The sequence below is a fragment of the Pongo pygmaeus genome, chromosome 10, assembly GCF_028885625.2.
Source record: "Pongo pygmaeus isolate AG05252 chromosome 10, NHGRI_mPonPyg2-v2.0_pri, whole genome shotgun sequence".
NCBI classification, from domain to species: Eukaryota; Metazoa; Chordata; class Mammalia; order Primates; family Hominidae; genus Pongo; species Pongo pygmaeus.
The window spans coordinates 105,104,543-105,119,793 of record NC_072383.2 but is presented as its reverse complement, the minus strand read 5'-3'; the positions used below and the strand labels follow the sequence as shown (position 1 = coordinate 105,119,793).

Sequence of the window (15,251 nt, the reverse complement as noted above, 5' to 3'; positions counted from 1 at the left end):
AGATTATTTTAGCCGGACGCGGTGGCTCATGCCTGTAATCCCAGCACTTTGGGAAGCCAAGGCGGGTGGATCACGAGGTCAAGAGTTTGAGACCAGCCTGGCCAACATAGTGAAACCCCATCTCTACTAAAAATACAAAAAATTAGCCAGCGTGGTGGCGGGCACCTGTAATCTCAGCTACTCAGGAGGCTGAGGCAGGAGAATTGCTTGAACCTGGGAGGCAGAGGTTGCAGTGAGCCAAGATGGAACCATTGCACTCCAGCCCGGGTGATAGTGCAAGACTCCGTCAAAAAAAAAAAAAAAAAAAGACTATTTTAACACTTTCATATAGGGAGAAAATAGCAAGTCATTTTCTTTTGCTAAAATGCTATGTATGTTACTGGGCATTCCTCCCACTGCCACCCTCTCCCTAATGAAAAAAAGAAGAAGAAGAAGAGAGAGTCAGTACAGCTTCATGACTTAGAGTATGGATCTAAGAGCCAGCCAGGCTGGGCTGTGGCCCCTCTGCTCAAATCCTGGTTCTGCCACTTACCCATCTCTTGGATAAGCTTTCTTTTTTTTAATTTTTCCTTTTTTTTTTTTTTTGTTGCTCTTTTCCTTCCTTCCTTTCTTTTTTATTTTTTTCTTTGAGACAGAGTCTCACTCTCACCCAGGCTGAAGTGCAGTGGTGTGATCAGAGCTCACTACAGCCTTGAACTCCTGGGCTCAAGTGATCCTCCCATCTCAGCCTCCTGAGTAGGTGGGACTATATGCATGCACCACCATGCCCGTCTAATTTTTTAAATTTCTTGTAGAGATAGAGTGTCGCTATGTTGCCCAGGCTTGTCTCCAACTCTTGCCCTCAAGTGATCCTCCTGCCTCACCTCCCAAAGTGCAGGGATGACAGGCATAAGCCACAGTGCCTGGCCATTATATCCTTTCTCTGTCACAGTGTTTTTAAAACATTTGCTTTTTAAAATACAAATGAAAAGCTAGGTCTCCTGCTTGCATTCTGCCTCAGGAAAGCTAGGAACACACAATAAGAGTAATCTAGCTTCCCAAGCAATCGAGGTACAGCTTGCCAGCCCAGCTTCCTAGGGCTCAGAAACTTATTGAACATGTCAGCTTCTAGTTTCAATTTTTCCTTTAACTTGTTGGTTTCTCTATTTAAACTGTAAATAATAACAGTTTCTTCTTAATAATTACAGTTTCTTCTTAATAGGATTGTTGTGAGCATTACACAGATAATGTACTTAAAATGCTTAGCAAAGTGAAGACACAGTAAGTATCGAACGTGTGTTAACTATTACCACTTTCGTATTTCATATTCACTACAGCTGTATCAGCTGGTTGTATCAATCCTATAAGAAAATTGAGGCTCAGCAACATTAAGCTTCCAGACGAAATGCTCACAGCTTTATGTGGCACAGCCACCCTATGAAGGCAACAACCCCATCACCATGCTCTGTCTTTATTACTCCAGATAGGTTTTTTTCCTTCATATTGCTAATCACTTACTGAAATTATCTATTTTTGTGTTTACTTATTTGTGGGTCTAGAACTTATGCTCTAGAGAAGCAAAGATGACATTTTTGTTAAGCCCAGTATCTAGCAGAATGCTGGGCACATAGGAGACACATAGTCTTCTTGGATGAATGAATGAACACATGAATGAAGAAAGCCAAAATTTGTCTGTGCCCCAAATCTCTACTCAACCGCTGTGATACACTGCCTCCCATTGCTGCCACCATTTAAAATCCTCCTTAAAGGCAGAGTCACAGGATTCCTTCAGAGGGGTTTTCTCTGGAGCCCAGGGAAGACAACATTCTGTGATTCTCCACTCTCATCCACCTGTTTCTCTTCTCACCAAGTAGGATTCAAATCCACCTAAAGCCATTGTCATAACTAAACCCTGACCTATCACGACAGCAGTGTCTAGGTGACGTGGCCTGCGTGGGGAGAGGGCATGAGTGTTCCCTAGTCTGCTCTCCAGTCTCGCTCTGCCATGTACCAGTTGTGACCTCACGCAGGTTCCAGACCCTCTTTCATCCTAAAAAGAGACTATGCAGAGTTGTGATAAGGCTTCAATGGCTAATGTGTGAAAAAGTGCCTGTTACAGAGCTGATACATGGTAGGTACTCAGCAAGAGAGAGCATCCTTTCCTCTAAGCTCCAAAATGACTCAATTTTTATGTTCCTTGTAGTGCTCCCCACTCTCAGTGTGTCCATACCTTCTCTTATTAAATGCATTCTGAAGTCCTTGACAGTAGGGACTGTGACCTTGTTCATCTTCAGGGTCTGCCACCCAGCAGGTAGTCAGGAAGTGAGATTGAATAAAACCCAAAGTAGTCTATTTTCTTCTTTTTTTAAACTTCACTTTTACCTGATACCTCCAAATAAACTCTTCAAAGTTCATTCTCTCTCTCCTAAACCTTAATAAAATTGCAAATATCTAAAATAGATTGGAAGAGGTAAAAACAACATTGGGGGTTTCTCCCACCGTCTCCATCCTGCAGAGCCTTATGGCCATCGGAGGGGCAGCTGAAGAGTTTCCCAAGTGACCTGCAGAACATGTAGGATGGGCTCTCAGGAACCTGTGGAGTAGAGACCTGAGTGTCCGGCATCCCAACTTGTGATGTCACCACTTTGTATCTTCTCACTCAGCCTTTATGGAAAAGACACTGAGGCAAATAGACCAACTTGGCTTAGAAATCAGTCTTAAAATGTTGGAAATGAAAGAAAAACCCTATGTTTCACAATAATGCCATGCTCATGGAGTGCCTGGGAGGCACAATGTCAGTAAAACTACTTTATAAACAAAGTATCCAGAAGATTTGACATAGATGTCAGGGACACAGGCATATAGTTGAGAGGTAGAATTTTATTAGGTTGATGCAAAAGTAATTGCGGGTTTTGCCATTGTAGCAAAACCCGCAATTACTTTCGCACCAACCCAATAGAGCATATCAATTTTTACATCCAATCCATTCTTTTGCAAATGAGGCAATGGAATCTCAGGGAAAGGAGAAGGGCTCCTTTGCCCAGATTGTCATCAGGAGGGGGGCCTGGGCGTGAGAAGAGACTTCTTCCCAAAAGCTTGAGCAGTGGAGGGTGGAGTGATTTTCCTTTGATGGCCGCATTTTAGTGCGTTGGCCAATGTGTATTCCTCTCTCACATATGTGAGGGTCTGTGATGCCGGCTTCATCTTCTAGAAGCATTTCAGTGTTCCCTAAATTGGCACTGGATACAGCCCCATAAAGTCTAGTGTCTTTTAGTAAATCCTTTGGGGATGGAGGGAGTTGGCCAAACAATTAAGGAATGCACTGCAGGTGGCAATGAGAAAGGACATTCTGGGCCTTTTAAAAAGAGTTGTTCATGGTTATTGACTCTTAAATCCCAAATGACTTGCAAAAAATAGTATATTATTAGTTTGAGGAGAAATTAACTAATTGTGCAGGGGGTCATATTTCAGATAGTGGTAACCAGCTCATATATTGCTTCCTGGATTCTACAGTAAAGCCAAAGGAATAGAGGGAAATGTTTTCCTTGTCAGAGATCCCAGCCTGTAAGCTGTCTAACCCTTCATTTTACAGGCAATTAAAAATAATCTTGGAAAGGCTAGAAGATTAACCTAAAGTCACATTACAAGTGGCTGAGTTGGAATCACAACTCAGCGCCTTTCTCACTGTAAAAAGGGGGGAAAAATCAGAATCTCCTCTTTACCCATCCCCACTCCCAAGATTTCTGGCCTGACACTCCCTTCTCTTCCCATTCCGTTCCCGCCTTATTCTAACCCATCACCCTTTCAGATCGGGTTTGAGATAGGGGGTGAGAAACTCACCCTGGGCGACCCACGGGTCGTGGGGAAGAAAAGCCAGAACCTTTCACGTTGGTGAGCCTGTGGCTCTTGGGGAGGCGGGCGCACTGCCCAGCTGGCGCCTAACCTCCGGACGGGTGAGGGGGGAGGCTGGAAGAGAACCCGGAGAGGAGGGGAGGGAGCAAGGGCTCCAAGGCGGGCTGAGAAAAGGTATAGCTGCTGGGGAGAAATTAGAGACCTCGGCGCCTCTGGGAAGCAGGATGGTCCAGCACTCACACAGCGGCGGGGAGGCCCCGTGCAAACTCCTCTCTCTTCCTCGCACTGGGCCTTTTGTTGTCGGCCTCTGCCTCTGGCTCCCGCTCCTGCCCTCCGGTCCCCCCGCCCCCCTGAAGTCACCCCAACTGCACTCATAATATTTTGCTTTGCGCCAGGTCTGTTTTCCACCACCAACTTCCAGCAGTCTCCATGGTGACGCGCTGGGGAGAGGGGCGGGCGCGGCTTTGGAAATCCCAGGCCCGAGGCGCCGGGCGGCCCCTGCAAACTTTTCCGAGTCTCTGAGACCTGCAGGCCGGGTAGGAAAGCGCGCTGTCCCAGGCTGCCGCACAGAGTCGCGTGCTGAATCCGGGACTCCGAGGACCCAGCCTGCGTGCAGCATCCGCGCCATCAAGGGCTGCAGCCTCGGGGACCCGGAACCCTGGTACCATGCGGCTCTCACTTGACCCCCGCTGCCAAATCCAGACGCCGGCGCTTAGCAGGTGGCAGAGATCGGGGCGCACATGCCCCGTTCGCCCGCGCGCGCGCGCGCACACACACGCACACACACACGCCTGGGGAGGGCGAGACTGTCTGCTTTGGGAGCGGGAGCAAGGCTCGGACCTCTGGCTCCTTGCTCTCCCAAGCCTGCAGACAGCAGCTCCTTCCCCAGGGCTGTGCCTGGGCAAGAATGGAGGAGGCTCGGGCCCTGTTCCCTCCAGGACGCACTTTGCCTTGTGGGCACGGCGCCAAGGCCACTGGACGTCCCTATCCCGGGCCCACAAAGGCATATAATTAATTTGGTGGTAGAATTTTGGACAGAATTTGTGCTGAGCTGGAGGCCTGTAAACTAGCGTGCCCTCCTACCGATGCGGCCCGGGGAACTCAAATCCGGCTCTAGGAAGTACTTTGGCCGCCTCAGCTCTGGGTTCTGGAGATGGGAGCGGAAAGTGGATGGAGGCAGAAGTTTCCAGCTCCAGCTTGGCAGTGGCCCTCTCTAACGCGCCAACCCGTTTTAAAAGAAATGATCCTTCTGTTGCGTAGGCGACCGACCCGGCCCGGCCCGGCCCACTTTGCACAAGTTCTCGGTGGCCTAAAATTCTACCCACTTTCCCCCATCGTTCTCGAATTTCCGGATAACTTGAGTAACTGAGCAACGATCACCCGGGCAGAGCAGCCCTGATTGGACCCGGCGGCCACAAACACGTAGCTGCCGGTGGCCCGCGTGGAGAGGGCAGGCCACGCGGGGCTCAGCACCCACTTTTGCGCGGCGTGGGGCTGTAGCGCGGGCCGAGCGGGACGCGCGCCTGCGCTTACTGCAAACCGCGCGCCGGCCAGAAGGTGCGTCGACTGCCCCTGCGCGCGCCTGTCGCCTTTGCCTCCTGCTGGAGCACCGCGGCGCGCGGCAAGCTGGGGCTTTGCCTCCGAGAGGGGCTTTGCTTTGTCGGGCTCAGCCGCGAGAGAGCCTAGGGCCCAGGAGGCGCGCGCCGGCTGCCCAGCTTCCCCCGACGGGGCCATTGTCTTAGCTCCACACTTGTTGAGTATTTTGGGGAAACCCGAGGAATATATTACGGGCTTGGTGTGCGGAACAAAGGGGCGCGTTTCCGCAGGTCACGCTGAAGTGGCCCCAAAGCAGGCCACTAGAGCCCTGGCCCCTGCAAAACTGTTCTCCCGGGCCCGAGGTACTTCGCGGGGATTTTCCTTTTAAGAGTAAGGGACGGTGGCCCCGCTCGCCGGCGTCTCTTATCCTGGACGTTTCCTACTTCGCCCCAGCACTTGCTGTGAGTCGGTTGTTCCAGTCCTTTCGGAATGAAATAATAACAGCAATATTCTTGGTTCTGATCGCGCGCGATCTTATACAAAAGGGGCAGAATCGAACTGCTCCGTGGAGCGCGCGTCTCTGCAAGCTGAGGAGAAAAGACCTTTACATAACAAGGGAAACTCAGAAGAAAGGCTAATTGGATTAAATTCTCTGGAAGGGAGGTGAGGGAAGGCTTCTGGACTGGACCACGCCGAGCCGCACTTCCCTTGTCGTCGGTTTTGCAAGTCCGAGTGAAATGTCACCTGGTGCTTCTCGTGTCATTTCTTCACACTGTCGTGTACCAAAACTTTTGATTTTGCGTTCAGGGTGGTGACCTAGGGATGTCTCGGATATACAAAAGGGGGAGAGGTGGATGGGGAAAGGATTTCTATTTCAGAACCTCTTTGGACCGTTTGCAGTTGAGGTGAAGAGGACTCGGTGCCCCCACGACCACCAGTTGCATCGAGAACAGAAAACACCACGAATCCGCAGCCCCACAGTCCTCCCCAGAAGTACCGAGGGGCCTGACCCTGTGGAGGAGGCAGCTAAAAGCCCCAGCAGGGCCACTGCAAGTTTGGGATGTAGGGTAGACCCTATGTCCCTGCGTGGGCCGCTCGAAAATACTTGGCCACAAACTCTGCAGACATGCGTTTAATTTTGTTAAGGATATTCATTTTTAATGTTAGAGTTCTCAGGAGGTGGTGAGGGCGCAGCGCTTGAGATGAAAAAATGGTGGAAAAGGCGCTTTTCTCTCTCTGGGCTCCCGCTTTACCGCCAGCAGAGACCTCAGCGGGGCCTGCCGTGTCCGGAGGGGCACGCAGGGCAGGCGACGCTTCTCCTTGCCTTCGTTTGTCATTGAGTTTGTCATTAGGAAGAAGAACTTCGGGGCTTAGCCTTTCCCCACTCCCTGGGGGCTCACACCCGCCCAGGGGAGTGCAATCAGGGAGGGCCCTGACTCTAGGAATCAGAGATCGACAACTACTCTAAAACACCGAATATCCCCCCTGGCAAGAGCAGCCCGGTGTCCGGGCCACCAGGGCTGCAGCGGAAACCTGGAGAGGCCTTAAATATTTCTGTAGGGACCGAGGAAAGACCTTCTGGGGCAATGCCCCGATGACCCCAGCCCCTACCCCACTTCCATATCCAGCCTGCCTAGGGTTGGAGTTGGGGAGACATCCGTGCGGCATTTATTTGCTGAAGGAAAGGACGTGCATGCTTAGGGGACGGCCGGGGCTGGAAGGCACTTGTTGCTCCGCGCTGCAATGCCCAGCAGCGTATGCTTGCAGGCATTCTCTCAAACCCTGCCACGGCCCAGGCTGAGTCCACTGCCCTATTTCTGCCTCTCCCCGACCTCATCACCCCAAGAAATCCTGAGGCTGCAGCGGGGCCAAAATGAGAATAGCCGGGTTGCAAGAATGAGCCTAGGGGAGGGGGTGAACGGTAAGAGAACTTCCACCTGCAAGGGACTTAGGGAGCGTTAACAGATCTAGAAGTGTGACGGCTCTTCAAAGGTGCTAGGAGTGGGAGGTGGCGAAAACTACTGGCGGAAGAACCGAGATACCGGGCGTTTTCTTTGTGAAAGATTCCTTGGCCTCCTTTTTTCGTTGTTAAGGACAGCCGCGCCCCCAAAACCTGACGCCCAGCAGCTCTTGAACTGCAGAGCAGTTTGCAGACCCCAACGCCGAGTTTAGCGGGCCACTCTGCGTCCTGCCCTCCCTCCAGCAAGGTCACAGCTCCCTAGTGGAGCCCGGCGTTGGGTGCCCCTTCCTGGCGGAAAAGCTAAAAGCCCGCCCCCACAGCCCAGGACTCCCACCTCCCGTTTCTGAGGATTCCCCAGGACCACCGGGTTCGCCGCCGCCACTCCCTCCAGCTGCGCGTCTCTACCAGCCGGAGCCTCGGTCCCCACCTCCCAGGCGCAGTGCGAAGTCGTCACCCTCCCCCGCCTCGGGGCGTTCCGCTCGGCTTCCCGGCCCTGGCCGCCAGACCCCGAGCGCACAGCTATTCCGAGGCCCCCATACCCTAGGAGGACCTGGGTCCGGGAGGGGGCGGTCGGCTGGCAAAGTTTCTGCAAGTGGCACCTCGAGCTCGCCGCGAGCCAGCGCATCTTTACGTAACTTTGTGTCCAGGGCAAGCGAAAGCGCGCTCCTTCGCGCGCGCGCACGCACACACACTCACACACGTACACAATCACACGCTTATACACATACTTCCACGCATCCACTTACACACATCGCCTCGAATTGAAAACTTCTGCAAGCTCTGCGTTATTCCTTGGGGTTCCACTGTCAAGTTGACCCGTCTGAACTTTTCCCAACTTCTTTCTAAAGTTCCCCCTCTCCCTTCTCCTTCCCTCCCAATGTATCCCCCCGCCCCCCACCAGTAGGACTAACCTGTGGAATCCATGTCGGGTTCCTCCAGTAACCCACAATGCATGCTCTTCCCATGGACAGCACAGGCGCCCCCCAAAAGTCCTGATGTTTGGGGATCCCCCGTGCTAGAGATGCCCAGAGAGGAAGGGAGTGAGGGAGGGAGAAGGGGAGAGAGAGAGACGCAGAAAGTGAGGGGGCACAAGGATAAAGGAGGAAAGGAAAAGAAAAGAAAAAGAAGAGGAAAGAAGAGAGAAAGAAGAGGAGAGAGAGGGAGAGAAGGGAGCGAGCTCGGAGAAGGGGGAGAGAGAAAAAGCGAGCGAGCGAGGGGACACTCAGTAATCCAGCCGGGCAAAGCCAAACCCGTCAAAATGTTTGCGGATGTTTCATGGGAAAAAGCATCATTTTATAGGAGCCCCGATGGGAGCAATGTCATTGATAGGCCAGCCGGCCTGATGAATGGCCGCTCGTCAGATGGGGCCGTGGCGAGGCGCACTGTGAAGCCCATTGTGGGCCTGTTTTGAATAAGAAAAGCCGCCTCCGAAAAGGGGGGCTCAGAGCGACGCAATCCCAGCCCTCCGACTTCCCCCTTCTATTATAGCATTAGCAACGTTTTTCTTATTTAAAGTTCCAGAGGCCTTCTCCAGCCTTCGCCCGGCACTCATTATAGGCGAAATCAAAATTGGCTTAGATGTGGCCCCCTCCCCCTCCTGGCCCTTCCCCGCCATCGGGCCCCGCGCCGCGCGGGCAGGCCGGGAGGGGGGCGCGGGGGGGGGGAGCCGCGGGGAACTCCTGGAGCCTGGGGAGTCGCCTGCGCTACCACGAGTGGGGCCCCACTCCCTTCCTTCTCTTGCGCCCCCACCCACCCCCCATTTTGGTCCTGGGTTAGATTTCGGGTGGTGGCCCTGGGAATGCGGGAGGGGGTATGTCTTGGCCCCTTGCACGCGGATCCGCAGACACGCGTGGGGGAGTGAAGCGAGCTTGAAGGGGAAAGGGTGGGGAAGGGGAACTGAAGCCCTAAGACCCCATCCCCCAATCTGAGCGTGACAAGGCCGCTAGGCGGGGAGGAGGTGAGTGGCTGGTTCACCTCCTCCAGAACTTTCTGTCTTCCTCTGGGCCTGGGTCCTTCATCCTGTTTCTCTCCTTCCATCTCGCTGTCTCTCCGCCTGTCTCCCGGTGTCTGTTTCTAGCTCTCTGTCCCTCTCGTCCTCTGTGTCTCCGTCTCTATCCCTCTATTTCTCCTTTCTTGGCTGCTAGTGTCTCTGTCCAGACCCTGCCTCCACTTCTCTTTGTCTCCCTCTAGGACTCTGCCCCTCTCTGTCTCTATCCCCCTCGGTCTCTCTGTACTGTCCCCCCTCCCCCGCCTCTTCCCGTAACTCTGTCAGTCTGTCTGTCTCTGTTCCTCTGCCCTCCCCCTGCCCTCCCCACCCCACCGCCGTCCCCCAGTCGGCCTCGAAGTTTGTGAGAAGCCCCGGCATCCAAGTGGGGACGCGGTTTTCCCAGGGACCCCCTCCTCGGCGGAGTTGAAAGTGCAGAAAGAGGGGGGCGAGGGGGGCGAGGGCCGGGGGGTGCTGGAAGTGGAAGTGGGGGGAGCAAGCTGCGTCTCCTGCGGGCCCCGATAAAGTGGCCGTTCGCGGGCCGGCCGCGCTGTGATTAGAATATGAATGGGGCCCGGCGGGCGGAAGAGAAAGGCGGATTACCCCGGGTGCTTTGACCATGGACAGAGGCAGCGCAGGCCGGCCGCGGCGGGGGCGGGGAAGCGCGGAGTCCCTAACGCCGTGCGGGGGTGGGGGTCTCTAACCCCGGGCCCCTGGCTGCGCGCGGCTTTCCGAGATCCTTCGGAAAGACGCCCCCCGCCCGTCGGTCCGTCCCTCTCCCCACAATCAGAGCTGAGTGGGACAATGTACGGAGGCTGGGGGGCCCGAGGGGCCAGCACGTGCCGAGTTAAGGTCACAGTGCGGGAGGAAGGGGGCGGCGCGCGGTACCGGCTGGACAGAGCCCGGGATGGACTGACGATAGCGCGGGGTTCGAATCCCAGCTCTGTAAATTCCTTCATCGTTCTGGGCCTCAGCTTCCTCGTCTGTGAAATGTAGCAAAGTTGCTCCCTCTCAAGGTTTGGGGGAAGACAACTGAGGCAGTGGTTATAAAAGGAGCCGGGCATTTGCTGTTCCCTCTACTTGGCACTCTGCCGGCTCCTCCTTCCTCACAGGTGCCTAACCGGCCGACACCTTTGCGTCACTCTGGTCTCAGCTGAGCGTCGCCTCCTCGGAGGGACTGTGCCTGACCAGTCTCTGCGAAGGTCCCTTCCTGCCCCGGCCGCTGCCGGGCTCATTACCCGGTTTATTTCTGGAGGACTTTGTTCACCACCTTATGCCCAGTGCCCAGAACGGCGCCAGGCACGTTCTTTCCCGCTGCGATGCTGGTGATGGGAAAGAGGTCGATGGAAACCTTTGGCAGCCGAAGGCCATGGTGGCGGTCACCGCGCGTCCTCGTGGTGTGCCTGACAGCAATGACCGCGGAATTCGAAGTCAGATCTGACTGTCCGCTTTCGCCTTTGCAGCCTTAGCTTCTTTAGCTTCTCTGCCACTGGAATAGGCTGAAGAGTAAAAGCCTCCTTCAGACGGCGGTAGGGTCTGACAGCGCGTAGATGGAGCCTGGCCAGGGGCGTTCCGGTGGCAGCAAGGAGCGCGTCCCCAGGGTGGGCGGCTGCCACCGCCCGGAGAGAGTCCTTGAGGGATGCCACGGGGGCACGGGTGGTCTCCAGGGCGGATGAGACTATTATTGTTGCTATTATTATAATTTTTGTACGCAGAGTGGAGGTGGGTAGGGTGAGGTGAGCCGGGCTCACAGGCCAGGAGTGAGGCGGAAGAACCCGGAGCCGTGGGCGGCAGGAAGCCGGGACCCAGTGCCCAGCACAGTTCAGAGCCGGGCCAGGTGCCGCTGGGCCAGGTGCGGCTGGTCCCTGCCCAGCGCTGCTTCACTTGGGAGGGCACGAGTTCTTGGCCATGACCGTGCTGCAGCGCCTGGGAGCTTAAAGAAATGAAAATAATAATCACTCATTCGTTCCTTGGCAAATTTTTATTGTGTATCTACTATGTGTCCAGAACTATTCTAGGAAGCGGAGGCTACATCAGTGAAAAAAATAGACCAAAAAAAAAAAAAAAATCTTCCTCTCCTGAAGCTTACATGGGAGTGAGAGGAAAGAGATAATATATACAACATAAAATTAGGAGGTGGGAGAGGAAGTCAGGGAGGGCCTCTCTGAGAAGCTGACATTTGAACTTAAAAGTAATGGTATCCAGGGGCTAGTCACAAGGGTGTCATTTGTGACAATTCACTGACTGTGACACTTGTGATTTTGCGCATTTTTCGGAATGTATTTCATACTTCAATAAAACGTTTGCTTAGATTTAATGCTGTCAACATCATAAATAGTAATAGCTACCATTTACTATTAATGTATTCATTATGTGTTTCCATGGGTTCAGGCGTCTTCCATGCATTAGTTCATTTCATCCTCACAACACAACTAATACATATTATTGTTGTCTCCACTTTTAGGAGAACAACTGGGGTTCAGTGTGGCTCTCTTGCCCTTGACAGACACTGTGGACACAGTAATGAATTATCCAATTCCTATCCTGCAGAGGCCTGAAATCTCAATAGAACATAGCACAGGGGCAGGGAGGAGGTGATGGGGAAAGTGTGGGTGCTGTGAGAGCAAAGAGAGGGCCATGTGACTGATCCTCGGAGGCTGGTGTCAAGGCGGGCCTCCTGGAGGAAGTGGTGACCCAGGAGCTGAATTAACCAGACAAGGGGGTTGAGGGTGTTACAGACAGAGGCACAGGCAAAGAGGAGAACCTGTGGAGTGTGTTTGGGACTGGAGCCTGGCCTGGCTGCACACGGAACCCTAGAGAGGAAGAGAGGATTAACAGGCCATTTTATGGGGAGGTAAGCTGGGGCCATGCCAAGAAATGTACCCTGGAAGGGTTTGGTGCATATAGGACTAAATCTACATTTTGAAGAGATCACAAAATATGAAGAGATCTCAAAATATGTGGTGGCCAGATGGGGGTTGGTTGCAGGAGGGGGTGGTCTTTGGGAGGGAGGAATCAGGATGACCTGCCACAGGTACATGGCAGCGGGGGCAGGGTTCAAGAGATACCAAGGAAGCTGTATTACCAGGCTTGATGTTGATTAGTTGTGGCCAGGGATGGGGAGGGAGAACAGATTCCCAGGTTCTGACTTGAGCAATGAGTAGCTATTGGTACCAGGATGTGACATGAGGAGGGAAGACTTGGCAGCAAGAGAGAAGGGTTTGAAGGGCCCTTAAAACTTCCCAGTAGCCCAGTGGCAATGACAGCCAGGCAGACCCACAAAGGTGTGGAACTGGCACTGCTTGTGCAGACCTGGGTGGCTGCTGAATCCCCTGGAATGGATGAATGAGCAGCATTGAAAGAGGAAGGTGCAGGGCGGATCCCTTTTAGATCATGGGGTGTGCTCCGCCTCCACTGCTGTAATCTTTCCAGACCCAGAACTCACTTCACTGTAATTATTTACTTGCCTGATGTGGTAGATGGTATTACTTATTCATAATTATCTCTTCCCTCTCTGCCCTGCTCTGGCTTTCCTTCTCACTGATTTGGGGTTTGGCTATTGGCTTGCTTTCGCCAACAGAATGTGAGCGGACAACATATGTTAAATCAAACCAGAGGCCTTACATGTCCTGGGGGTAGTTTGGCTAGTACTCTTGGACTCCTGACTTGCCTTGAGCAAACCCCAAGTAGTCACTGGTCCTAGAATGAGAGACACATGGAGCCAGCCAGAACCTGCCGGGCAGTTTGAAGAGCTCCCCTTTTTCCCAGGGACCCACAGAACTGTGAGCAAGAAATAAAAGTTTGTTGTTATAAGCCACTGAAAGTTGTTGGTAATAGTCTTACCATCTTAAAGGGGAAAGACAGGTCTATAAGTAGGGGTTTTGATATATTAATGTCTTCTCCTTTAAGATGGTAAGACTATTACTAATAATAGCTAATGCTTATGAAGCATTTACTAAGAATCAGGCACAGTTCTAAGGCTTAATTGTCACAAAAATCCTGTGAGATAGGTACTTTTATTATACCCACTTACATGAGGCACAAAGAGGTTAGGTAACCTACTTAAGGTCACACAAGTAACAACACGGTCAAGATTTGAACCTAGGCAATCTGCAGACATAAGGGGAGCTATAGAGGTGCTAGTGAGAAACATCTCTATGGAGATGGCTTCACCACTGTGAATCGCCTTAAAGAGTAAGCCCATGGAAGAACCCTAGCTGGCTTCTCTCAGCATCCATGTCAGCTTAAGCCAGCCTTTCTGGAAGAAACCCTTGGGACTATAGCATGTGCTTCAGATCTGAGCTCATCCCCAGAGCCACTGGAAGCCAGGCCTCCAGGTTGCCCAACCTACATGAACCTTTATTTCCACAATGCACCGTGACTGCTGCCTGAAGCAGGACTGCCTAGCCAACCAGCAGACCTGTGATATATGCTTGTTATTGTAAGCCACTGTGTCCTTGGGTGGTTTGTGATGCAGCCTTGTTGCAGCAGTAATAGGGTTAGGGTAAGAGTTAGGGATAGGAGTAGGGGTTAGGGTTGGGGCTGGGGTCCAGGCAAATTGTATGGTGACTTTTAAAAAGAGGGTAGATATGAAGATAGGAGAAACAGACAGGTTTGGGGTATATGTTGGAAGTAAAACAAGACTTGCTGATGGATGGAGGTAGGGAATGAGAATAAGAGAAGAATGAAGAAATCCTTGTGTTTTTAACTCTAACAACAGGGTAAATTGTGGTCCTATTTACTAAGACGGAGAAGTCTGGGGTCAAACAGGTTTGGGGCAAAACCAATACCTCTTCTCAGCCATGTATGGTTTGAGATGCCTCTTGGGCATCCACTACAGATGTCAAATTGGCATTTTGACATATAAGTTTAGGGTTCAGCGGAAAGGTCAGAACTAGAGATATAAATGGGAGGGGATTGTTATCCATAGAACACTGATTCTTAAACTCAGGGTGTTGCAGAATCAGCTGGAGGACTTTATATCGAAATACACTAGTGAGTCTTGTCCCCAGAGATTCTGATTAAGAGGGTCTGCAGTGGGCCCAGCAATAGGTACTTCAAGAAAGTTTTATCATAAAACAATTCAAATAAATATAAAAAAGCGGCAGTAATACAAAGAACCCCCATAAGAAAGTAACCATAAGGCAATTATTATCAACATGGGATCAATGTCGATTCATCCGTAAATCTACCCTATTACCCTCCCCGGCCCTTCACCTGTGACAGGTTTATTTTAACACAAATCCAGGCATCATATACTTCATCCATAAACACTCTCAGCATGTATCTATAAAATACAAGGATTTTTTTTAAAAAAACACAACCATATCATTATCACACCTGAAACATCAATAATAATTCCATAACCATCAACTATTTACTGTCAAAATTTGCCTATTTGATAATTTAAGTTGGTTTGAATTAAGATCCAAGCCAAATCCATGCAATGCATTTGTTTGCTATATCTCTTAGGTCTCTTTAAATATGGAGGTTTCCTGTCCTTATTTTATTCCTTCTTATTTAGTGACAAAATCATTTGTCCTGTTGCGTGCCCAACATTCTGCAATCTGCTAATTGCATCACTGCTGGGTTGTTTCACATGCTCCTCTGTCCCCTGTAGTGTCTGTAAATTGGTAATTGGGTCTAGAGACTTGATCAGGTTCAGATTCAAGGTTTTGGCAAGAGTAGCACATGGGTGGTGGTGTGTACTTTCTGTTACATAACACTGGGATTCACATAATGTCTCTCTGTGTTAAGAAGATCAATGGGTTCAGGTGTTACCAACCTGATCCATTTTTTATAAATTTCCTCATCAGTTGTTCACCTAGTGGTTTTAACAGCCATTGATGACCATTACTTAGATCCATTATTTTTTCTTAGGGCCTGCAAAACAGTAATATTTGATTTTATCATCCCTTCTGCATGTATAGCTGGAATTCT

General features: G+C 51.6%; 1 protein-coding gene and 1 long non-coding RNA gene across 3 annotated transcripts in view; one reads left to right on the top strand and one right to left on the bottom strand.

Annotated features, from left to right (window-relative positions):
- The window catches only part of RFX4 (regulatory factor X4), a 179,056-nt gene extending 170,384 nt beyond the window's left edge, over positions 1 to 8,672 (bottom strand). For both annotated transcript variants that reach the window (XM_063646674.1, XM_063646675.1), the window contains exon 1: positions 8,239 to 8,672. In XM_063646674.1, coding sequence (XP_063502744.1) covers positions 8,239 to 8,281 — 43 coding nt within the window. In that variant the 5' untranslated portion in view covers positions 8,282 to 8,672. The remainder of the gene's footprint in view (positions 1 to 8,238) is intronic.
- Positions 1 to 15,251, top strand: part of LOC129010601 (uncharacterized) — a 269,081-nt gene that overhangs the window by 181,500 nt on the left and 72,330 nt on the right. The gene's annotated exons all lie outside the window — the stretch shown is intronic.